Genomic DNA, 27226 nt, shown 5'->3' on the forward strand with positions numbered 1-27226 from the left:
AAGGAACAAGGAATTAACATTTGCCATGTATGTTTACATTAATCTTTAAATCTTTGAGAGTACCCCCTGCAATGTGTTTCTGTACCCCTAGGGGTACACGTACCCCTGTTTGGGAACCACTGGTGTAGATCAAATGCTAAGTGACATGACGTGAATGTACTGAATGGACGTTTAGGTGTGACTCACTGACTTTCCTCCTTACAGTGAAATATAATAAATTTATGATTGGATAGAGAGGAACATTATATCATGGAGTTCTAGATCAGGTTTGTTCAATAACAGTGAATCGTGAAATGTAAACTATTTGAGTCACAGCCCTGAAACCAATATAAGTGACTTTGGTGATCAGAATGGCAAAGATGATGGAGCATTTCAGTTTATAGCCAAACTTCTGCTGATGAATCAGTGATCAATACAGCATCAATACTGTTTCCCCACCACGTGTGCACTGTGAGGGAGAGTCGGTGATGTGTTCATGCGTCAACGAGGATAAGTGAGTGAACGGTGGCAGTAAACGCGGGGCTCACCATGCCAGGCTGCATCCTCACCTCCGAACCACCGGTTCACTCTGCTCTCTCCAGCTCCAGCTCCAGCTCCAGCTCTGAGCTCCACTAAGCGGACGATGCTGCTGCTCACCGTCCCCACTGCACTGTGGCTCTTCTTCCACCTCAGATCAGGTATGGATTCACTTGTCGGGTCTGCCTCACTCCAATATTAGACTTCCAAACGCGGTGCCCAGTGCGCATCGGAGCGCAGAAAGCTGCGCGCTGCGCTCGGACCGCGTCTGAGCAGAGTTCTGTGGCTTATTCACTCAAAAATACCAGCAAATTGTAATTTTTATTCCTACCTTTAAGAACTCCATGAAAAGCTGACAAAATCGCCATCTAAACGCGACTCCAGTGAAAAGATGTATCGGGTTATGTGCATGTGTGTCAGCCACAGGCAGTGATCAAGACATTTCTAGATGATTTTAACACAACTTTGTATGTTTGCATAAAGTTCATAGTTTGTTTTATTATCTTGTTTTAATTCTGAATAGATAAATGATCTACTTCTGCTTTGATCCAATGATTGTAAATATATCTATAGCTTAGTCATGATGAAATGAACACTGTATGCTGAAGTGGAGAGAAACAATGTTGACTTTTTCTTTGTCAGCTCTTTATTTATTCTTATTCTTTCCATAATTTATATAAATCAACTTTGTGTGAGTTTTCTTTCCACCTTATGCTGCAATGGAAAGGAGCAGCTGTTGGAAAAGATATGTAATATATGGGTAAAACTAGTCATGCAATGAAATGTGAACTTAAAAAGTAAGGTACAATAAACTGATTCTCACATAGGGGAGAACATGCAAACTCCTCACATTATAATCCTATAATCATTTCAACAGTCAAACCTAGGTCTTAATGTGAAGTCAAATGTGAACTACCACCACTTGCTTTTCCCCAAATTTTGATTTAATAACAGCTGTTATCGTCCAAAACAACACCGTTAACACGTGCAAACTCTAAATTGGCTTTTTTTCAATCTACATAGAATCATCCAAATATTTGCATGTCACTGTTGGTTTGGGTCATCTTATATTAAGATGTTTTGATTGTTTTTTTGTCTTGTTTTGGGAGGATTTTTGTCCGGATTTATGACAATATTCTCTCAGAGGTGAGTGATCCTAAATTACTTCTCCTAAAATTACAGAACAATGAGATTTCTCACAGATCACAGCAACTGATGTCCCAGAAAATGTTAAAATAAGCTTTACAATGCTCTGGTGCTGATTTGAATTCACCCAACTGTTGTCTTTTTACCTCATATTCCTGTTTATTTAGAGTTGGAATGGAGTAACGCAGGGTACACCTCACATTTGTCCTCAAACTCACATTCTTTCCCACTGTCGCTTCAGAAAAGATATAATGAATGCAGTGCCTTAATTCATTAATTACTGTAGAAAAAAAGCATAAAGTAATCATGTATAATTGGTTAAAGTTGTTGGAAATGTTTTATTCATTATTGATAGTTCATTTTGAGACTCAACAGTTTGTTTTTTCTGTTCTACTGAACAATAACTCAATAATCTTCAATGTCTTTATTGAAGAAACTGTTTAAATATAGAATTTTGATGTAGCTCAGCAGAAAGGGTTGTGTCGTGTCCTCCAGCACCAATGATCCTGACCCTCAGCTTCAACATCAGATGAATTCTGAACATACTTTGTAACTTATTTATATCCATTGTCCATTTCAATGTGCAATTCTTCTTCATCATTATTGAATAGAATGAAAAGCCAGGTTTTTGTATGCTGTACAATGCTGCTAATATCAAACAACCTTGAACAGGATTTATGTTGAGAGGTGGATGGTGCATGCATTCAGACCATGAGCACTTTACTTGTTGTGGAAAAACTGCTTACCAATCAATTGAAATTAATAAAGGTTTTCTGAAGGACACTGGGAAAGAAGGGTTTCGTGTAAGCATGTCATTTCACTGCTGAAATGAACAAATATAAACTCCAGAGCAAGACATGATGAAATATTGCAACAACTTGCTGCAGCACTACAAACATGGCAGAATAGTTAAAGCATTGATTTGGGAATATTGTGTGAAACAAATAACACAATAACAGGTTGCAGTTGAAATGTTTAACCCTGTAAAGCCTGAATCATTCAATAATTGACAGAAAATTCCAATGTTTTAAAACTGGAGCCTTTATTGACCCCTATGAATAACGTTAAAAAGTTAAATATCAATTTCCCTTTATGAGATTTCGTTTTTATCATATTTGATACATCTGGTCTCAATGTTAAAATATTGTTTTGTTTTTGTTTTTTTTACCAACAAAAACATAATAATAATAAAAAAAAATTACCAACATTTCAACAAATTGTTTTATTCCATACATACATTTTAGTGCAATTTTCATGAAATAATGAGATATTCACCAATGGAACTGGCACACTGAAGTCTATAACACTTATATATCCTCATTTTGTGGTTGACAAACTTTTTATTTTACATGGTGGTTGGCCTGAAAACAGTTCCTGACCTTGTTCAGACAGAGATGCACTCTGCATTTCTCACAGTACACATGAGAAAAGTGACCCGCACAGTGCTGACATCTCTGTCTGTTTCCTTTGTTTGTTCCCAACTTATGCAATATACACATTTATTTAGTTTACTTGAAAAATAAAAAAAAAACTTAATACAGAACTAAGTAACTTTTTCACTTTAATAAATCCTTCTCGTAGTCCCTGTGAGGGTAATACAAGTGTTTATGGGGTGATTGGGGGGTCTTTCATCCCCCTGCTGTCTCTGGCCAGAAAACAGCACTTGCAACTTTCCCTGCCTCCGACCCGGTGGCAAGACGTACTGCTTTACGGCAGCTCATAACACACTAATGCTAGAAAAAACAAGTCAGAGCAACTCCATGCAGTTACAACTCAGCAGCAACACACAGCAATTACTAATAACAAATCTATCCATCCATCTATCATCCATCCATCCATCCATCCATCCATCTATCCATCCATTTTCAGAGCTGCTTTGTCAGCACAAACAATCACACACATTTCCACACTCCCTTCCGTTTTACTCCCACATCATTCATTTATTTTACTTATTTCTCTTCCTCACACTGTTCACATGGTCACATGATACTATATATGTGAAAGCACCCTTAGTGTCACTGTTGTATTGGATTTTTCAGTGATCAGTTGCTACCGTCCATGTAGCTGTAGCTGTGGGGTGGGGCAGGCGACGGGGGGGGGGGTGCAGCGTGTTTACGACAGTGACATAACCAAAAGAGACCTTTAGGGGGAGCACTAAGCACAAGTTACTTAGTTCTGTTTTAATGTTGCCCGATGATATGTAAAATGCATGAAATGCAATAAAATGACAATTGACTGATTTAGAGTTACATGACCTCATATACCTGCTGTATCAAATCTGATACACCATTTTCAACATGGATTTATTCAAACAGAAATTATGAAATATAAACTAATATCACACTGCATCAACCCAGTAACTCTTCTGATGTTTGAGTAAAAAGTGAATGTTTTTCTTACCATTACGTTTTCAAAATTGGAAATGTTATTCTTCTAAAACCACCTGTGCATCTTTCCTCATAAATGACAATATTGTAGAGTTGCTGGAAAGGCCTCTGCTGAACTAATTACTGCCCCATGGTGGATTATCCTTGTATTGCATGTAGATAATCGTATACATTAGGTTTTTGCACACAGATCATGTAGACGATTCCAAAACTCATGTATCATATATGATACGTTTGGCGTCACAGGGTTGTCTAAACATTTAAAATATGTTAGTGTGTGTGTTGAGGGCTGAAATGTAGGCTTATGGGACAGGGTTGAAACAATATGATGAGAGGAGATTAAATAAATTACTCAATAGCTGCGTGTGTGTGTGTGTGTGCGCGTGCTTGCGCTTTCCAGTGCTGACTCTGCAGATCCAATGCTACCAATGTGAGGAGATGACACGTGACTGCTCAACACCAGAGTTCATCGTCAACTGCACAGTTAACGTACAGGACACGTGCCAGAAGGAGGTGCTGGTGAAGGACGACGGTAGGTCATCAGTAATGCTGGACACTAACTAAGTTTCCTGGACAGCAAGACAATGAAAATAGTCAGTTTTCAACAACATCTTAGCATCCGCATTCTGATGCACGGGAGTCTCCAAACAATCATCCTACAACTGGTTCTTTTTATTGATAAATTCTCCTCAAATTCACCCTGAAATGCTTCTAAAACTATTACTTAACAATAACATTCTTATTTATATACTGAAGCTTTTATTTTGACAATAAAATCACTTGCCTCCGTGCCAATGACCTTCATGTTTAAAAAAAAATATTTCCAAATTCCACTGGCAAAGCGATGTTTTTTTCTTTTTTATCCCCACTGTCTTATCGAAAGCTAAATCCAAATAATGTTTTTTTTTTTATTATTATCTAACCTATATCTTTTTTTTTTTTTTTCTTTTAGCTTCTACCATGGCAACCACTTGTACTTTCACACAGCTTTGTTTTCCTAATCAAACACAGCACAGCAAAATATTCCGTGTTAAACTGAACTGGCCTCCTCACGTATGAAAATGAGTTTACAGGTCAATAAAATTAAACTGTGAATGCTAAAAATAAATTCTATGACCTTAAATTGCAGGTTCTTTACAGCGCTTGAGTTTCTTCTCAGATAGACCGACAGCCTCTTATACACCTCCCTCTCCACCATCTCTGGACATCACTCGGACCTTGACTTTTCTTGATCCAGGGATGTTTCAGGTCTCCTTTCCCTGAGAAGAATTGATTTGTATTAAAAACAAATTTCAATCCATTCATTATTCTAGTGTTAGGTGAAAACACTTTGTTTATATAATAATTTCCTTTCATTTTTCTTGTTATGAATTCAACTTCCCTTTTGCTTTCTGAAGTGATTTCCAACACGCGGAGAGGGTGAACTGCGGCCTCTATCAGTTGAGAAAACAGGAACAAAAATAATAAATTAATTAAATGCTTCTTATTGGCTCCTCAAGTGTATTTATACTTGTTTACAGTATTCTTTCTATTTCCCTTAGTTTACCTTAAAGGTAGGGTAGGCAATTTTCAAAAGCTAGTATGATTTTGAATGAATCCTCCCCAATGGCTCCGCCTCTACCACCCTCCCCCTCCCCTCTGTGCTCTGTCTCACTCACATGCATGCGCACAGCTGCTGCAGAAGAGGAGCTCAGCTCATTGCTTGCATTGTGTAGAAACTACGTTGTCTCATTTCGGTTGTTATTACAGGTTTACAGCTGCTACAGTTGACAGATTTTTTTTTGTTTCTTTTTCAGAGCACATAAGATCTTAATTTCCATCAGGACATAAAGACAATTTCAACTGAAAACTTAAAAAGTGTATCTGGAGAATATTGCCTACCCGAGGTTTAATATCATGGCCTCCAGATTAGAGATATTCTGAAATCACAACTCACACATTATGTTAGCTTCAAAAGTTAATCTGCTATATTCTTAATTAAATATTTGAAAATGTCAGGTCTGAATTTTCATGTACTTATCTTTACCCTCCTAAAATAATATGATCGAACATTACAGTGTTATTCAATGGTAGCACTTTTAAACTTTGATCTTTTAGCATCTGGACCCAAAAATTCCATCACATTCACACAACATTGTCACAAACACAGAAAAAGAAACAATGTGAACTCACATTTTTCCTAATCTATCTCCTCATAGACAGTGGAAACTTTGCAAATTTCATCAGACTGTTTCTCTTCATTATTTTAATTCATATTTCTTGTCCTTTTATATTTGATCTAGTTGTGTGGCATTCACTATTAGGCTTCCAACTTGTAAGAAGTGAATATTACTTGGAACGACTTTGGATCACTATTGGATAACTAGAGAAACATTTTTCACCTCTGTGAGAGTGTTTGGTTTTGTTCCAAAAATGAGTGTAATGTGTTTTTCTTTCTAATGAATAATTCCAATAGTAAATGTTGTTAGCCAGATTCCATCAGTTAACTTTAGATGAATAATCTTATTTTTAATGATGTTCTCTTTCTCATGAGTTAACAATGTTCTGCATTTAATCATCACTGAGAAGATGACGTCATCTTTGGCTGTGTTCAGATGGTCATCTGTCTCATATAGGATTTTAATTTCAGTAATATTTCATCTAATAAATTGGAATGCCCATTGTTTAAAATAAATGTCACAACAATTTAAACCTAATCCTCTTTTATAAAATTATTTCCTTGTTTTAAATTGAACTGTTCTAGAAACACAATTTACTGTTAGCCCTCCCCTGAAACTCTTTCAGACAAACAAAAAATCAATTATTATTGTTTTCACTAAGGACAATTTAGAGACTCCAATCAACCTAACAGTCATGTTTTTTGGATTGTGAGAGGAAATCGAAGTACCTGGAGAAAACCTACACAAGCACAGTGAGAACATGCAAAGTCTACACAGAAAAGACCGAAATTTCCCCCCGAAGGCCTGAATCTATGTGTCCTTACTGTGAGGCACTCGTGCTAACCACTATGCCACCATGCTCCTCTTTGTTGTCTTTTTGCATTTATAGTTGTGTATACCTATATTATTTTCCCCACATTCTTCATGTCTGAAGTAAATTAAACTTCTGATAGCGCTGTTTGAAAAATCGCTTCAAAAGAGATTTGACTCAGAGAACAATGAAGATTTTGAGTTGTGGCCGTATTTTAGTTCCAGGTTAAAGGTAACCTTGCCTGCAAGATGGATTCTCCTGGTGTTCACAAACTCCAGAATCCATCTTGTGTTCTTCCCACCTTTGCCTTTCGAATCCGAACCGAAACGGTTAGAGCCAATCATGAGGCAGTGTTGTGATTTAGGGCGGGAAATCTGGGTGTAACAAAGGCAGAAGCGGGGAAGCAAAACTAGCGCATGCGCAGTTGCAGGGAGAGGAACTAGCTGGGCTAGCTATTAGCATAGCGCTGAATCAACATAGACAGATGTCAACACAGGAGGATGGTTAACATGCCCTTAGCTCACATACAGTACTCGTGTTGCAAAAACAGAAAAAGTCACTCAACGACATAATGACAGCAGCATCACTATCCCAAATAAAAGTTTTGACCAGCGAAGCCTTGTTGTTGTTGTAGTAGCATCTCTGCAGCGCATGCCGATGATGACATCATCATTTGTTACTAAAACAAATCATGGTGGACAGGCGCTTTGCCCAATCAGCCTCAAGCATTCTGTTCATGTCCCTCCCTGGTTCTAAAAGGATTCTTTGTTCATTCTGTGAATAATGGTGATTTGATACGATTTTATTAAACACAAACCTAAATGTTATGGAAGTTAATGAAATCAGCACACAGTGTTAATTAGTTGTTCTACAAACATTCAGCGTCAGTTTTTTCTCATTTGCAGAGTTCTTTCGCTTCAGAAATATTTTGACTGAGCTAATTTTACTTGTACTGGAGTAGGTTTTGACAAAGAGTATCTGTACTTTCACTCAAGTAATAAAGGTGAGTACTTTGTCCACCTCGGTCATTAGCCTTTTCAAGCCCAACAGACTCTACAAACGTGTATTTATGACACGTCGACACTAAAAGGGATTTGGACATAGTTTTATCGGGCTATGATGATTCAGAAACCTCATTTTTAGATGAAAGAGTCAGTGTTGATTTTTTATGCTTTGAATCGGTATTGCTTGGAGCTCAGACAGCGAGAGGCAGCTGTGAGTAGAGGGTGTATTTAGCGTTTCTCTCATACTTGCTAATGAGATGGATTAATCTCTTTGTATTGTTCACTGCCTAACCACTTATCCAATCAATGGACATCTGTACAGCCTGGCCAAGATGGCAAAGAAAAGCTGCTGTTTTTTTGTTGTTTTGTTTTGGGGTTTTTTAAAGCTCTTGAAATACAAAGCTAGAGATTAGGACTTTCTTCTATGTGCCAAGTGTTGCCTTCAGCACAAATCAAAGTGATCTCAGGTCAACAAGGGAAGACATTTGGAGCATCACAGCTAGCAGAAGATAAAAGTATCAGTTGTAGGTCAGCTTTTGAAACTCTCAGCATCAACATTCTGGGCTGCTCGATGAGCATCAGACAATGTTTCTGCTTCACGGGAAGAAGGTTTAATGGTTATGTGTGTAGGTTTTGACCAAATACTGCACTTTCCTTTTAGGGTGGAAAGAATGATGATTAGATGGAAAGAGGTGAAGTCATTGCTGTTTATGGCCTTGCTTTACAATAAAAAAAAGCTCAAAGATATTTTTCACACTGTTTGCCTTGATAAAGCAGGTGTGAGGGTTGTATAAACCAAGACTGAGCAAACCTTTTGACTCTTGGGTCACATTGGTTGTAAAATCTGATCGAGGGGCTGGACCAAGAGTATATGTATGCTGTTTTGTGAGATGACAAATGAATTACATTTAAAAGCTATTATATAAGAGGTTTTGGGATTTCACATATACCGTAGTAATGTGTGGATATGCAACAAATTCATGTGTACAAATTCATTTCAGAATATTTCATAACACAGTACAGTGGGGACAGTACTGTTGAGCTACCTTTCTTGCCAGTCAGTCAAAGTCTGTCTGGAGTTTTGTTGATGTGTTGCTCAGTTCACTTGGATCTGTGATGGCCTAAAATCTGCTCACACTTTACACACTTAGTTCAAGGCATGCAATTGTTCCCCCTCTCTTTCATATTAGTGCATGCTCATCTGTTTATATATGTGTCAGTAATAGATAATTAGAGAACCGCTGCGCAAACACACACACACACATGACTTGCCTGTGCATTACAACACTGACCCATCTTGTGATGTTTTTACATCACAATGTCAACCCACCCCTCTTGTGTGGTGACAATGTTGCTAACTCCCCAGTAAGGAACACCAACCACTATTGGCTGTCGTAAAAGTAGCTAAATTACATCATTGCTTAATTTGATTATTCAATCAATTGCATGTAGCCCACCTAATAACCAATGTACCAGAGAGAAATTGTGTTGTTGGGAGCTTAAATAGGAGATACACAGTTAATCAACACAAAACTGAAAAACTCGAAATATGTTTAGAACTCCAAATATACTTTTGTCAATTTTTTACATGTAAGAGTAAAAATCCTCCTGCGGTGGATTAGCTTCTTTGTCTGCAGAGTGAGTGCTCCTTTCTTCATCTCACTATAGTCTATATAGTCTCACTATAGGATACACCCTCCCTGTAGCCCTCAGAAGCCCTGATTGGCTGGAAATGACTTTCCATTCACCAGGGACACTCCCGTCCTCTATAAGAGGGAGGGCGGATGTACAGTTCCTCATTCAAAATACGCACCTCTTCTTGCTCGTTCGAGCAAGAAGGGTTGTCTGGTGAGACATCTCACTCATATTACTCATAGAACCGGCGTTATATACATAACCTAAAGATGTCTCACTACGGGATATGGCAGCTCCCGTAGTCCAGACATGCTTATCGAGCAAAAAAACCAGCCCGCAAGGCAGAGCCCAATTATACATCAGGACAGCAACAGGCTTCCCGAGAAGAACACCGCTGACATTACCAAATAATTAATGTGACAGCGTCGGAGGTCTGCATCCCAGCAGCTTCTCTCCGACTTGCCCTCGAACACTCCACCCCAGCCCGTCAGGCTGGCATCCGTGGAGATCACCTTCCTGGACGTAACGGTCACCACGTCGAGAATATCTTTCTTTGTCCCTACGCTACCCAAGGCCCGCACGGAGCGACGCTGGGTGCCGAGACACACACCTGCTACGGATGAAAATGTTCTCCACTGTCGCTGGGTCCTGAGACCGAGCGATAACCCCCCACACAGGAGGCAATCGACGTCAGCACTCTGAGCAGTGCGAGGCACTCCACAGCTTCACAATCGAGGCTGGAAGAGCTCGTCACAAGAGACTTTCCACTGAAAGGGTGGTCCTTCCATGGATGCGCCACTACCAGCAACAGTTCCGGGAAAACGAGGAGGATTTATCATGGCGTGCCCTCGGAGGTAGGAAGCTTACTCACATAGCGGGACCTAGTGGCCTCCGTTACGACAGTGGGTCACGGGATGGCAAGGTACATCACAGCGTGCCTGCACAGCTCCACGCTGTCCAAGCTTGGGAGAGAGGAGGAAGGTGTGTAAATCTCCTCCTCCTCCGTAGAGGTGACAAAAACGACAGCCCACTGGGAGCCCCATCTGGGGCCATGGAGGACAAAGGGGGGCCTTGGCGGACATCAGACGTGCCAGCCTATGACAGAGGCTGCGTGCACCAAGCCGCAGTGCATCCCGTCCCCTCAATGAGAGGAGCCTCAGTTTCCATCGCTGCTTGACGCAAGCAGGAAAAGCAGGAGGATTAGCTTTTATGCTACCACGTGGCGGCTAACGCAAGTGCTAGCAGGGATGCAGGACAACGTGCGCCGGACGTCCGTGACGTCGGGAACAGCGTTGACTCATTTTGAATGGCAGCTGGTTTGCTAAATTTCGGGAGCTTGGGTTCCGTGGTACGGAGCTGGAACCAGGCCCTACACGGTGGTGAAGGCTCGGGAGAGAGATCTACGTGCACAGGTGTCCGGAGGGCGTCGAGAGCCATGGTCTGGCATGGCAGGAGATGTGCTGGGGTCTGTGAGCTCTAACCATGTGGCACAAAGCTAGCAGCAGGGCTGTCACCGGGGTCGAACCGGAGTGAGAGGCCGCTGGAGGCCAAACTGCACGCCAGAGCAGCAACGTTGGAAAGAGTCGGAGCTGAGGCTTGGGGTTTTCATGCGTTGCAGCAGTGAAGGACAGTACACATGAGCCCGGAGGCATCAAGTGGTGAAGTCTTGTCATCAAGTGGTGAAGTCTTGTCGGTGCAGCGCTCTGAGCGGCTAACAGATACCATGAGTGAGGGAGCCGCTCGAGGACCAACGAGCGCCAAAGCGACAATGTTGGAGGAGAGCCGACAGCCGGAGCTGGGGCTCTAAATTTCACTTACCTGTGAATGAGCAGCACTTACCGAGCAGAGCAAGGTAAGCGCTGGTTGCTTCTCGACCTGTTGTGGTCCATGCAATGCGTTTATACTTACCGCCTGTTTAGCTGATAAGAACACAAGATGTGCATGAGAGAGAGAAGAGGTGTTTGAATGAGAAACTGTACATCCATCCTCCCCCTTATAGAGGGTGGGTGTGTCCCTTGGCGGATGGAAAGTTTTTTCCCAGCCAATCAGGGCTTGGCGGATTGACAAAAGTGCTTCTGAGGGCTGCAGGGAGTGTGTATCCCATAGTGAGACATCTCACGAAATATTATGAAATAGAACTGTGAATAATACAGACGCGTGTCTGTAGACGGAGAGGGTGATCATCTTAGCGATTGTCTTTTGCTGTCCACGCACTCTTGTTGTTGTTTTTAGTCAAAAAACTGCCCATTACAGTAAAACGCATGGCTATTTAAGTGACTATTGTGATTGTGAGTCCGAAAAACGCTGCTTCAGGGTGTGTGTTTATCACATCAGCAGCGGAGTAAACTAGCATATGAGTTGGCTGTTTCAAACACTCACCGGAGTGTTAAGCTGCTAAGTCACTTTCTTGTCATCCTCTCCTCTTCTGACCACAGGTATAGTCCATTTAAGGTGAAAATCATTTGTTCTGTTCAACCGCTGCATCGCATTGGGTCACAAATACGTCAGATCATGTCAAAAGCGATACGAGGCGGTATAATGGCTACTAAAAATGAAACTGCACTGCACTACACTGTACTTCGGATTATTTATTTACTGGATAATCTATACACTGTACGTAAATACAGTATATTATCTGTGGATAAAGGGACCAGTGGTTAAGGGAGCAGGCTTGTAATCATAGGCTCACTGGTTCTAATGTCCCTGATCCATCACTGTGGGATGTTGATCAGTCCTTTATATCAACTCTAACTGCTCCCTGGGTGCTACACCATGGCTGCAGACTGCCCTTTGGCAACTGGTTAAATGCAGAGAACAGATTTTGTTTATGTATCTTTACATATATGACAATAAAGTATAATGTATATTCTATATTAAACAGCAGTGTTTGTTTTACCACTGAGGTAGTTTGAGAGGGAGAAACTCACATTCTCACATTCTTATATAAATGGACTTGATTTTATATAGCGCTTTATCACCACACTGAAGCAGTCTCAAAGCGCTTTACATATCAGCTCATTCACCCAATCACTCTCACATTCACACACCAGTGGGACAGGACTGCCATGCAAGGCGCTAGTCGACCACTGGGAGCAACTTAGGGTTCAGTGTCTTGCCCAAGGACACTTCGACACATAGTCAGGTACTGGGATCGAACCCCCAACCTCTCGATCAGAAGACTACCCACTACCACCTGAGCCACGGTCGGTAGGGTAGTAGGAGCCAAGATTGTCAGTTTTCACTTTATGACGTAATATTGGGGGCAAAATCCAACTCTCCCGTTTGGATCTGACTTTAAAAAATGTGGAATAACAAGAGATAAAGGGATGTATATCACTGTAGCAAAGTGAATTTTTCATAATACTGCCCCTTTAATGCCACGGAGGTGGTTCTAGCTGTCCTGAAACCATACTGACTTTCCATCAACATGTTTTTCTCAATTAATATATTCATGGTTTTGTTGAAGTGCTTTTCCAGCATTTTTGAGAACTGTGACAATATGAAAACTGGTCTGTAGTTTGTGAAAAGACATTTATCACCAGATTTGTAAAGTGGAATGACTTTGGCAACTTTCTTTTTTTCCAGAGATGTTCCTGTCCTGAATGACAAATTTAATATATAGGTGAGAGGATTAAAAATATATTCTATAGTGCTTTTTAATAAATAAATATGTATGCCATCTGCGTCAGTCGAAAATTTGTTTGTACATGATGTTACAATCTTCATAATGTCATTTTGGGTTACTGCTCCTAAAAAGAGTCTTTCAAGCTCACTATAATGGCATCAGCCGCCAACTGTTCAGTAATATTTCATATATTTAACCAACTTTTGTCCAACATCAACGAAAAATGTATTAAATCCCTTGACTATCTTTTATTTTGTCATATTCTTCTTTATTGTTTATAGAAAGTGGTCTGGATGGCTTGGTGTACTATTCCTTCTTGTTATCATTGTATTTAACACATTCCATTTTGTTATCATCTATGATCTTACTCTAATATTTTTTTCTGCAAATTCTTATATCAATCTGTTTGTTTTGATATGTTTTATATTTGTACTCAGCATCTTTTGTTGTGTATTTAATAAATTCCCTTGAATTTGGTTTGTTTGTTTTTGCTTTTACAAGCATTTCAAATTCCCTTTGTCATCCATGGCTTTTCTGAATTTATTTCCATGTTTGTGTTTTATTATTGGGCAGTGTTGATCATGTTTTTTAAATATCTCGAAATGAATTATATGCTCTATCAATATCATTTCCTTTATATGTATTAGTCCAGTTAACTTTTTTCAAATCATCTTCCCTTCATTTCCTTTTAGACACAATCTGTACGTTTTGATTATGTTCAGAAATTAAATGTTTAGCACTAGTCTGATTAGATCACATTAACATTGAAATGTACAAGCTAACATGTGAAGTTTGCACTTGCAAAGGCCAGATACTGACAAAAATGCACTCAAAAGGAGAATGTGGGCTGACTTTAAGTTTAATACGATATCACTATTAAACTCTGACTTTAACACAGAGATTAACACTATTACCCCATGTAGAGGGTGTAATAGGAGTTGTTGAGAATTAATAACATTATTTTTGGCGATGCCACTCACCTTTAGTGGGAATGAGCAACTCTTTAACAAGATTGCTCAGAAATTCACAACATTCTTCCTACATTATCTACTCCCCCCCCCCCCCCCCCCCCCCCACAGCATAAATAATAACCAATAAGGGTTTTGCCAAGATATATGCTGAATAAAGATAATATTGACAAAGTTAAAGTGAGTTTACACAAAATAGAACTAACATTCAGACCTGACCAAAACATATCAGGGATGAGGTTTAATTATCAAATGTATTTTTTCATTCCTTAACTCTTCTCTTCAACAAAATTAAGTTCAAGGTTTAAATTACCTTTACATTGCGGCTAAGTTTTTGCGTCAAAAACTGAATTTGGTGTAATTTTGTATGTTCAGTTTTTTAGAAGCAATGTTAAGAGCAATGCCGTATTCTCCCACAAGCTTTACTGGAGCCTTTCAAGCAATAAAAGAGTGTCCCAATTGTGCATGTCTGTTTGTGTGTACTTTTACTTTCATTTGGTGTGACTTTTAAAAATCTTTACTTCAAAGGTCACTCCTTTCTCTGATTTCCTTCATTTTCACACCCCGAAAAATTCGAGGCAGTTTTTTCATCTTTTGTTCTCTTTCATTGCAGCTGATAAGGAAACTCAATGAGTTCCTGTCTCTGAACAAGTAGATCCTCTGTAAAGCATAGGCCTGCTACTTTACAGTGTCGACAGTTCTTTAATAACAACATTTCTGCATGAATGCTAATGTACAACATGGCCTTTATCTCATATTGTTACCATTATTGCTGCTTTGTATGAAAAAGAGGGCTCAAAGAATCAACTGGCCATACTTTATCACTGCTTGAAATGCAACCCAGACAGTCGCGACTGCCCGGCCCTAATTTTAGCACGCTTGACTGGTATGAATAAAAATCACTTCAGCTGTAGGAATCACACAATTACCCTTTGATTGCCTTACATGCCAGTAGCTTTATATGTAGCTCTGTGTCGTGGATGTGACAGATAATAATGTGCTTTACCAAGACTTTTTCTGGTACAGAAAAAACTGTCCAAATATGGCTGAATGTTATCAAACGGTTCTTCTGTTTAAAACAATGCAAGCGCTATTGTTACATTGTAAATATGGAGGACGAGGAGTGTCACAATTAAATAAATAAATACACCGTTCATTAATTAATTAAATGTGCCAGTTGTTATTTAAATGTGCCAATAATTAATTAAATGTGTCAATAATTAATTAAATTCATTTTCATTCTGAAAAGTATGAAGTATAAATATTTCTCTATTTATTTATTCATGTATTTCATAGTCTGGTATTCCATCACTTTGTGAATTAATTTTATCTGTCAAACTCGCTTGTCAAAGTCTGTGGGGGCGGTTCCCTAACACTTGATTGGTTATCTGCACATCAAGTCAAGCTAAATGGATCCCTGACAATGGATCCAACCATTCTGATACACTGGGTGGTGCTACACAATCTGTGCGATGGTTTTGAAATACATTCCTGCTTCTACATTCTCAGCGAGGTCTAAAATATCTTTCAACAACTTCCTGGAAAATTCATGCACATAGCCTCCATTGTCGTAGCCACCATGATTGGAAAGAGTAAAGACCAAAGCAATAGATTTGGCTGGATTAATGTTAACCCCACCCCCACAGACATTGACAAGCGAGTTTGATAGATAAAATTGATTCATGAAGTGCTGCAACACCCGACCATGAAATAAACAAATAGTGAAATATTTATACTTCATGCTTTTCAAAATTAAATGTAAAATGGATTTAATTAATTATTGACACATTTAACTAATTATTGGCACATTTAATTAATTATTAATTGTGGCACTCCTTCGTCCTCCATATGTAAATGGACCCTCTTGTGTAAATTGGCACAAGTACTCTTATTGAAAGAAATATAACAGGACACTATATTGCTGTTACTGTAATTAACTATATCAATACACATAATATCAAAATCAACCCCAAAGCTAATAACTTACTTTAATTTTTATCTTGAAATAATTATTACAAATAAATAAGTGATGTCTCTTTTAAAATTTAGGCCTTCCTCACATTGAATAAACCTCACTCTTAAGTTGTTCTTTGATGCCCATTTACCTACAATATTTATTTATCTATAATAGTCAGTGTCTTCTTTACACTAAAACACCCACACACCTCAAAATGAAAACAAACAACCTACTTTCTTAATGGACAGTACTGAGCACATTTCTTTGACATGACTGCCTAGCAAGGAACCTAATCTCACCCTCCTAAGTTACTTTATACACAAGCTTTTTACCCACCGTGTTCACCTTCTAACATATGAAACATATTTATTGAAACATTATTGACATTATTACCAACAATTTGCTTCACCTGTAAAGGGAGATTGAAAGAAATAAAGCAGGACAAGTTGTTGGTTGAGCCAGGTTCAAACTGTACTGAACAGCACAGTGTTGCATACTCCTCGGTTTGGGAATTAGCTGTTGGCTATCCTAAAAGTTGCTAAATTATGACATGACCTAATTTGCATTTTGACTGTGACAGCAGGGATGGAAAGTAACAAATTACATATACTCTCGTTACTGTAATTGAGTAGCTTTTTTCTGTACTTCTAGTTTTTTGAGTATTTTCTAAAATCTGTAATTTTACTTGTTTCAAGTAACCGTACTTTGTTACTTTGGAAATAGATTCTGTTGCAGAATAAAATAAATCCTGCACGCTCGTCCCACGCCTGTTTCCGTTACAGAAATTAAAATATTTAATTTCAAGTAAAGCCATATTTTTCATCAGTCCCAGGGTGTTTACTGGTGAGTGCAGGCCGGGGACTCCACACCACCTCATCCTCCCTCCCACTGTAGCCTCTTCCTCCCTCCCTCAGCACTTCGTCCTCGCGGATGGTCCTGCCTATAGGTCTCACTGGTCTCTGTAGATCCTCTCCCTCCAGAGTCTCCCGTGCACCTTGTCCTCCAGCAGTGCCTGATAAACCAGTGTGAATGTTTTCTTTGATGTTTATGCACAATTTAAGCATAATCAATGCAATCTGTTCATTAGACAGTTTGTTTTAAATGCCTAGATGCATACAAAGTTTTTGACATTCCAATGTTTTATAGACTTTATATAACATACCGTACCTTTCAGAGATTCCTAAAGATAGAAATTGTTCTCTTACTGGAAAATGTTTTATTGGATGCTCTGACACATTGGATATATTGACACAGGCACTTACCTCATCGAATTGACATCCTTGACATTTATTTTATTTTATTTATCCAGGTTAGCCACACCCTGTCTTGTTCTCGTGCACGTTATTTTGAAATGGTGTTCTTTAACAATAATTTAAAAAAAAGAACCTAGTTTGATCTTTATACACGTCTTTGTATATTGCATGGGAGAGATGTCTGAGCTTTGAAAGTAGGAATCGAAATTTAAAATTTTGAACGATTTCGGGAGAATTGGAAAGTTAGTCCTGGGTGCAATCGCTGCTTTATGCCCAACCCTAATACCCAGCTGTGAGTGCTATAGCCAAGGGCTACTGTGAACCTGACCTGTGAGTGCTTTGGGATGGGGGAGGGGCTCACAGCAGCAGCCGCTGCTTATTGAATACAGTAACTGCAGTGATATGTGGTTTTATGTCAGAGTTTCTAAAACATCACAAAACTGTCCAAAAACACAAGGAAGGTCTCTAGATTTGTCTCTTGTCACTTTTGAGAAAAAAAAAAGTTGCTAAGAGGAGCTGAAGAGTTACCAGATTTAGTGAGAATGTCATCAAGTTGCCAATATTGCAACAGCAGGAGAAATTTGAATCAATTTTCATGAACTTATCTCTCTGCAGATGCTGAGTATTTCAAATAACAAGGTCCATATAACATATTGTTTTAAAGTACAACATTAATTATTATCAACTGTTTATTTAACACTGAGGGCCCTATTATGAGCAGAGCAGCCCACACAGTGAGATGTGTTATTATTCAAGGTGTGGACAGAAGGTTTGTTCTCAGTGAAGGAGAGGACTGCACACCTTATTCAACTGGATTAAACTTCCTCATTATTCAGGGTCGTGATTGAGTGAGATAAACCTGCCAGACTGCAGAGGCGTAAGGAGAGCTGTCATCTGAACCAAGAGCTCTTGAGCCATCGACAACCACTGTGCCAATCTGGTGCACCATAGTAGCCTTGGGTTGGAGAGATGTTCACGGAGCCCATTTGCGCTGCTCGGCAAAAGACTGAAAGAAACGGCATGATTGAGACTAATGCTTCCATCCCGCAGTACCCCACAATCAAGTTTGGTTTATCAAGTGGTGCAGGAGGAACTGGTGAGAGCGAGGCTGTTGCCAATTGAGTGATGTGAGCAGTTAGCTGCTACAGTTGGCTGGTCACTGTAGAAATGGATTGTTGGTGAGTGTCTGCTGCTCCCCTCAAGGCGATCTAGAAGAGAGGGATTGTGTGAGTTCATGTTTGTCCATATTGTACTGTTGCGAGTGTGTGACTAGACTCGAATGCAACACAATCAGTCCAAAAACAGTTAAATGTCCTTTATTAAAGAGATTAGCAGAAGTAATGAAAGGTGGTTCATAACACGTTCAAGTCATAACCAGGAAACCAAACTAAGAGAAAGTGGCAGAGATTCAGGTCTGTGAAGACAATCTAGCAAGGAGTGATTGATCAGCAGGGGCTTATATACTGGGTTGAATACTAATGAGGGCTAGCCAGGCAGGCTTTGTTTTGGATAAAGACGATGTACTTGGGCTGCTTCTCGCCCATGGACTAAGAAGCAGAATGACACAAGTTACAGTTACTCCTTCCTTACAGTGCCTCACTAGCTGTGATTGTTTCCTCTTAACATCTAAAGAAAAACAATCTTTGTCCTGATTAGTGCCATTTTACAGGACTGTCGCCAACCATTTCAATTGCAATGGTGCATGATGCCTGAATGTGTGAAATTGACTTCTTTTAAATTCCTCATGTGCCAGTTATACCAGCAACATAGAGCGACAACTTATCAGCCTCGAAAGCATATCTTTTTCGCTCTCGTCGGCCGCAAGTGCCGCAGGACTCTATAAATGGCTGAGGACACCACAGGTATCACATATACTGTTAATGGAACCCTTTTTTATCCTTCAGATTGTCACTACATGGTGGGGTAGTGCTAGTTCATTATTCTGTTCTGTTACAACCTCCAATAAGTTGAAGAAAACTCTCAGCTAGCAGGTACACTAAAGTTGTAAAGATAAGATGAAATAAACTTTATTGTTCCCAAGGGGAGATGTATCACAGATATAAGTGTAGGGCTGATCACAATCAAAACATTTATCACATCAAGAAATAAATGTAATGACACAACAAATGCTCATTGAATCAGTTAACCATCCCAAATCTTATCAGTATACACGCGTAATCAGACCAAACAATATCATTCGGCAAAGAAAATGTTACTGTAGTCTTTGGGCAAGTTTGGCGCACAGAACATCAACATGAACATTTCACTTTAATGAGTATTCCATCTGAATGCCCAAATAACAATATAGTGTCCACTAGCTCAATTCAACTGTGACAAATTAAAGCAGGGACATGTGTTCTAACTGCCCTGGTGTCAAATATCATCTCTTTAGTTTTGTTTGTGTTCAGAATAAGATCATTTTTCTTACACCAACCTTGAAATGAGACAACTTCCTTGACAGGAGGGCAATAATCAACGTGCAACAGATTTAAAATAATTGATATCAGAATATGCACAAGAGGTGGAAGGGGAAAAATGTTTACACCAGAAACTAATGGAATTACCTCCGCTGTCCTCACTGTGTCAGATATGGCTTTTTGGCCACCCCATGTGGGTGTAGGGAAGAACTGTGATTTGACCCGGAAATTTATCAGGTCAACCGGCCAGATTATATATTTTTGGGTGGATAGGTGTTCGCCCAGGGCGCAAAACTAGCCAGGTCCACCACTGGCTGTTTTTATGACTGCTTCTGCAGTCGTTAGAGTGTGAATAAGAGAGGAGAGCTCATAGCTCTTTGGGGTACCCCTGTACTACATTGTGTAACAGTAGAGAGTGTACCATTTACAGTAACTTGTTGTGAGCTGTCAGTCAGAAGGGAGTAAAACCATCTAATAACGACAGGGTTTACCATATCGCAATTTTTTTACCAGCTTTACTGTCCACAGGTGGATCTTCGGTTTCCGGTTGACGGACGATGGTATAGACGCATTGCTTGGACCACACAGGTTGAGAAGAAGTCAGTGCTTACCTTGCTCTGCTCAGTTAAGTGCTGTCCTCTGTTCATTACCGGTAGGTATTGAACCATCAAGCCTCAGCTCCGATGGACATTGGCTTTCCTAGCGGCTCTCTCACTCAGGTGACTGCCCTGCTCCACACTTCTCACCGCAAGGTCCGGAGCTCCCAGACATCAGTACAAACAGCTGTAGTCTCAGGCCCCCTACCCTCGACACCTCCGGGCTTGTGTGCACGTTGGTCCTCCCAGCTTGACCTGGCTGCTATCTCCCCTGACCTCATTGTGTCAGGAGAGGAGGAGCAAGATGACACGTTCATCACTTCGGCTCGCCCCACTGTCTCAACACGGTTTGTCCGGCTGGTTCGGGAAACCTTTGGCCTCAGCTCTAGTTTTGCCGGCATAGCCTAAGCGTACTCATGCTAAAACACAGAGGAGAAGGGAACGGCCTGGCTACCCTCCTCTCTTCCAGTGAAGCAGTTGAATATTCCCATTCCCCAGCTACATCTGTTCGGATTTCATACGTGCACTACAGAGCCCTCCACTCCCCACTGCCACGGCACGGTTCAGTGGCAGGGAAAGACATGTTCTAGGGAAGTTTGGCTGTTGCCCCCTCCCCTTCTCTAATGTCCACAAGCACACACACAACGTTTTATTAGGAATAATAAAAGTGTGTCCCACTGTCGCACCCAGGCCAAAGGCCGAGGGCACAACCAATGAAAGTTAATTGTGCCACAATAAGCAGCATGGTTACGGACCCGCTGTTCCCCCACGGTGGGAGGCCTCGGCCCCCCCCACAGCAGCGAGGCCTCCGTCATTACGCTGTCCCCCTGGGAGTGCAGTGAGATGCTTGCCCCGGGGGGAATGGCACTGTTCCACCGAGAGAGGGCACAATCGTACCACGGATGGGTCCTCTCGCAGTGAACGGTCTGCCGCCGAGAGATGGCACCACCGCATTGCAGATGGAACCTCTCAGGGTGAGCGGACCACAGGGTTTTTACCCACTCTTCCTCAGAAGAGGCGCGAGATGGACCAGGCTTGCAGCGCCGCCCTGGGTCAGTGCTCTTCCTTGAGAAGTAGACGTAATCTAGCCACAGTCATGTGATAAACAACAACTAATTCTTCCACTGTTCTTTTGTACCGTGGTTGGCCTGTGTTTGCCATACATAATGCCCCCTGCAGTTTGGGAGCAGAAACTGCACGGAGTATAAATGCATTGTTCATGCAGATTCCGTTCGCTCTGATACCCCCACCCTGTCCAGGGTGAGGGAACACGGCCATGCACTGATCCTGGTGGCTCCACATTGGCTTCCCATGCACTGGCTGGCAGAGATTTACCAGTTGCTGTGCGCTGGTCCCTGGCATCTCCCGCTGCGCATGTCTGCAATACGGGAGCTACCACATCCCATAGTGAGACATCTTACGAAATATTATGAAATAGAATTTTAGGTTATTTCCATAACCCCGGTTCTATGAGTAATATGAGTGAGATGTCTCACCAGACAACCCTTCTTTCTCCAACGAGGAGAAGAGGTGCTTATTTTGAATGGGGTGCATCTGTTCGCTCACTCCTTTATAGGAGGTGGGAGTGTCCCTGGCGGACAGACGGAAATGTTTCTGAGGTCTGCAGATAGAGGGGTTTTGGAAATAAGCTAAAGTTATTCACTGCAAAAGCGGCAAGATGTAGCAAAGTCTTTGCCTATCACTGATTACATAGCAGTTTACCCATGACCACTTACAACACCATGATGAAGCTTTGACGTCTTTGTTGACATAATACAAATTACATCTTATCCAACATAAAGATCCGGCCGGAGCTCTGTTGGTGGAAATAAAAAGAATGCACGTGCTAGCTCCGAGTTAGCTCCAGCTCCAGTGGAAAGTGGGTATCAAAGCACTTCATAACAATACAAGTTAATGCAACAGGTCGAACATCCTTATTCTCTGTAGGAAAATCTGTTTTAGGAAAAGTAATGATAGCTGACTTTTTCCACATTGCTGCAACTGTGGGGCTGTCAGGGGACTGTTGAAAGATAGGGCACCACGCCTCAGGTACTTCAGATGCAGAATATTTTAGCAAGCAAGCAGGCATGCCAATCCGACCCCATAGATATTGCACACTTTTTAAAAAAACTCTGAACCTTTGAAGGGTCCATTTCCACATAGCGTGAAGGATCACATAAGAGGTAAAAATAAGTCTTTAAAATTGTTTGCACTATCCAGTTCATTTTTGTGATCAACAGTTTTTTTTGTTGGATTCCTATTGGTGATCTTTTTCATAGAGTCCCAGAGGTTTTTATTGTCCATAGAGCTGCAACTCTGTTTAATGGAAGCCCAATGCTTCTCTCTGGACTTGTGCAGCATCCATTATATATATTTTTTAGCAGCACCTGCCCCTCCTTAGCCATTGTTTTTGAATGTATTTTTTTTCTTATTGAAGCAAGCTTTTACCTCCTTGGTGACATAAGGCTCATTGTTAGGGAGTACATTAACTCAATTGAAGAGCCTGTTAACACAAAATGTAATGTTTTCTGCAATAGTGTCAACGGCCTCATTCATTTTAAGGTTATGCAAGATGCTCCAGTTAGTACATGATAAACACCCTCTTGGGGTCTCTAAACTGTCCTCAGTCCACTTCAACACAGACTTGTGCTGGTGTTTGCTGGTGATGTATAGTATGCACTGATTTGTAAATGGGCATCAGGTGGACTGTTAGATGGTCAGAGTTAGAGAGAGGAGAGAGGCCCTTTGCATTGAAGGCAATTTTGACGTAAGTGAACCATTTGTGCAAGACGTTACTTTTCCGTGTTGCACATATGACGTACTGATCCAGGAAGAGTGCGCTTCAGACGACAGTGGTTAAATTCCCCCAGTACAAATATAGGGGCTCCAGAAGTGCGCTGGAACTGATTGTGTACACAGTCTGCGATGTGATTTGCCAACCGTGCTGCATTATGACTTGCGCAGATGACAACATTCCCAAACTCTCTGGGTAGATAAAAAGGCAGCATGGATATATTGTTTAATGTCTTGGTTACAAAATGTTTCCCTTACAGTGAGTTCCTTGCACCAGCTGTCTGTTATAGACACACAGACTTTCTAGAAGCCTCATCCCTATTCGCCCGCACACAGAAGAAATCCTCCAGCTGAATGACAGAGCCAGAAATGTCTTTTCGAAGCCATGACTCATAATTCATGAACTCATAGCAATGACAGGTGTTAAGCCATAGTTTGTCCATTTCACTGCACATTACTCAGAATATTGGAAGTGGTGACTTGCAGGGGTGGAAAGTCATGAATTACATTTACTCTCATTACTGTAACTGAGTAGCCTTTTTGTGTTCTACTTTTTTGAATACTTTCTAAAATCTGTAAGTTTACTTTTACTTAAGTAAATTTTGTTTCAAGAAACAGTATTTTGTTACATTGGAAACATAATCCGTTACAGAGTAAAATAAATCCTGCATGGACGGGAGTCTACTACATAGATAAAATATACTGTGGTAACAATTGAACGTACCCTAGAGCTGTTGTTAGGATCTGCCAATAGAATGTGTATATGTCTAAGGCCTGCTCTGTTGATTCACGTGACTGCATCGCGACAAAGCGAGAGCGCAAAATTTAGACGGAGGGCAGGAAGCCTGAGAATCTGCCATCTGAAATAGTCAAAATGTTCATGTTTTGTGTAGTGTACGGCTGCTCCACTCGTTCTAACCGAGAAAAGTAAAAGAGATTTTATAGAGTACTGAAGATTGTCTTGTAATAAGCTCACAGAACAATGTCGTAAAAAGTGGATTTTAAACCTACGTCTGCGGTCAGGAGGAGCAGAATCTGCTAATGCCCGTGTCTGTAGCGACCACTTGATCAGAGGTATGTTAGCGAGCTAACTTTGTTTATGTGGCTATGTTTATATAGCATTAGGTTGTCGTTAAATGCTCTTTTACTATTATTTACCTTCTTTCTTTCACCCCTGCTGCACACTGTGCACACCCTAATGCTATTTAACTACATGTCATAAAGTACTATTCAGTAGTAGTATATACGTATGTATGTGACAAACAAATCGTTTGTATCCTTGACTGTCAGGCTAACGTTGTTAAGATGTTTTGCAAGTTTGTTTACATTATAGCTGTTACTGCTGAGGAGGTTGTGGACCCACCCGCTCAGGAGTGCACAGATTTTTGGCGGGGGGGTTGTGTGCGACTCAGGGCGGAGCGTTTATAGTTTTTCAGAGATTCCTATGTAGGACATGTTCTCTTATTGGAAACTGTTTTATTGGATGCTCTGACACATTGAATGTAATGACACAAGCACTTACCTCATAGATTTTTATACATGTCTTTGTACTCTTTTATTTCATGGGAGAGATCCCCCCCACCCCACCCCCCCAAAAAAGTAACTAAGTAAAGTTTACTCTGAGTACATTTTAAGTGATATACTTTTTACTTTTACTAGAGTAGATTTTTACACCATTAACTTTACTTCTACTTTAACACTAGAAGTTCCATTGATGGGCCATTTTATATTTATACCTACTAGTACAGTGCCCGTCGGAAGTATGCATTCATACATCATCAGCATAAGGGATATATTTGCGGGTGCAAAATGTGGGTGCAATTTTCCTGGTTTAATTATATGGGACATGTGCATGATAAATGTGTTTGTTGTTTTTTGTCTTTACTCACTTTTATATTTCTTTGTTTGGTGTATTTTTCTGTAATGTGTGTTTTTTGGAGTCATGTGTATTTTTGTATCTTTCTGTTGTGTTTTTGTGCATTTTTTGCATAATTATTGTTTTTGTTGCCATTGTAGTGTGATTCAGGAGTCATTTTGTGCATTTTTTTGTATAAATATTGTTTAATTTTTGTTTTATTTTACTCATTTAGTATATTTTTTATTATAAATACTGTGTGTGTGTGTGTGTGTGTGTGTGTGTGTGTGTGTGTGTGTGTGTGTGTGTGTGTGTGTCTACATCCATCTAGTACAGTGCCCGTTGGAAGTATGCATTCATGTGGGAGCATAAGTACAGTTGTCAATTATGGTCAAATGACAATATATTTGAAGGTTGGATGTACAAAGAGGTGTACATACTCTGTACTCTGTAGTGTTGTAAAGGTTGCAAAGTAAAATAGCATGTGCAAATTTCCCTGGTCTAATTTTATGAGACATGTGCATGATAAATGTGTTTGTTGTTTTTTTTGTTGTGTATTTGTCTGTGTGTATGTGTGTGTGTGTGTGTGTGTCTACATCCATCTCCTCCGTGCACGCGCATCAACCGTGTGTGTGTGTGTATTTGTGACTATATCCATCTACTCCATGCACGTGCATCAGTCGTGTGTGTGTGTGTGTGTGTTTACATTGTAGCATTACAAGAGTCTCCCCGTCTTCCCTTCATTTCCTCCATGTATTTGCGGTTGGTGCCACCAACGATGTGACGCTGCTTATCCATTGCCTAGGACAACATTTTGTTCAGTTATTACCACTGAGCAGACTTGATACAGGGCAGACTGCACAAACAGAAGCACAGAGTACCAAGGGGGGAAGTCAAAAAGCTGACATTTCAAGTGTCTTTGAAGCAGGAATATGCCTCAAAGAGTTTCATAGGTTGTTCTTCTTCCTTTGTAATATCTGCATCAATGAAAGCCCGCCTAGCCTCGAACTCAAGGTTCAAAATTTGGGCAAAATCGCCTTGGTTGGGTTTTGCGTTGGGCTTCTTGTACATTTTGCCCAATGTTTTGTAGTGCCTCGCCTGCATCCTCAGACTATAAAACAAGACAGTGATGCAAAGACGTTTCTATGGAAACACTATTACACCAGCATCAGAGAAGAGAAATCATAGGTCATGGCATGTGTAAATAAATAAAATACAATGCACAATTATATTAGAAAGTCATTAGTCAATACACGCATAACAATACTGCATTGCTACTTCCCCCACTAGGTTTGACAGCACCAGAAAACAGTTAGCATAAAGAGAGTAAGGTACAACTATCAGAGGTCAAACTTCAGTTCATCTAAAGTCTAAAAAGCAATAACAGTTTGAGGAGAGCTGTGTTTTCTTATTGGACTTTCAGATTTTTCTTTTAGGAATGGTCAATTACCTATTCCATTTGATCAGCTTAATGTTTTACTTAGCGTGAGGAAAATATAAAAATATGTTTGATATTGATTAATGTGGAAAATGACTGTCAGCTGATTTAAGTCAGAAAAAGTGTGTCCAGTAACATCCAAAACAGTGGAGACACTTTTCCTGGGGAAAATATTCAAATAATTTGTAAACACATAAGCAAAATAACAGGAAAACACAGGTCAATATCCAACATTGTGTGCATTACAATGTACTCTGGCTCATGAGGTGGAGGAAAATGTAGTCTCAGTACAGGTTTAAACTTTTTTAGTACACACATCAGAACTATGACAGCACTTAGAATTGTTCTCAGTTTTAGCACAGACCTTCATTGAAACTGTCCTCGCTGAGGTCATCATTGCTCTCAAGAATTATGGTTGAAATTCTCTGTGTCATTGTCTGGGTTGTTTGAGCAGAAGAAACTCTACTTTAACGCCCCTCGTTGTGGCGTGGAGCCCTGTCTCTTCCTCGGGGACCTCATATTTTGGAGTCGCTTGTACATTTTGGTGTAGATGGTCAGCTGTGGTCAAATAATAATAATAATAGGTGATTTTTCTTGTTGCTGTCCCACCCAAAGTTTAGGTTATTAAAAGAAAAAAAACTTGACTTACATGAGACATATCTGTGC

General features: G+C 40.3%; 1 protein-coding gene across 2 annotated transcripts in view; it reads left to right on the forward strand.

The window, feature by feature from the left end:
- The first annotated feature begins 508 nt into the window (after positions 1-508).
- LOC114454977 (ly6/PLAUR domain-containing protein 1-like) overlaps positions 509-27226 on the forward strand; it is a 135883-nt gene continuing 109165 nt past the window's right edge. For both annotated transcript variants that reach the window (XM_028435954.1, XM_028435953.1), the window contains exons 1-2: positions 509-677; positions 4450-4581. In XM_028435954.1, the coding sequence (XP_028291755.1) occupies positions 623-677; positions 4450-4581 (187 nt within the window). In that variant the 5' untranslated portion in view covers positions 509-622. The remainder of the gene's footprint in view (positions 678-4449; positions 4582-27226) is intronic.

This window comes from Gouania willdenowi, chromosome 21 (genome assembly GCF_900634775.1).
Source record: "Gouania willdenowi chromosome 21, fGouWil2.1, whole genome shotgun sequence".
Lineage (NCBI taxonomy): Eukaryota > Metazoa > Chordata > Actinopteri > Blenniiformes > Gobiesocidae > Gouania > Gouania willdenowi.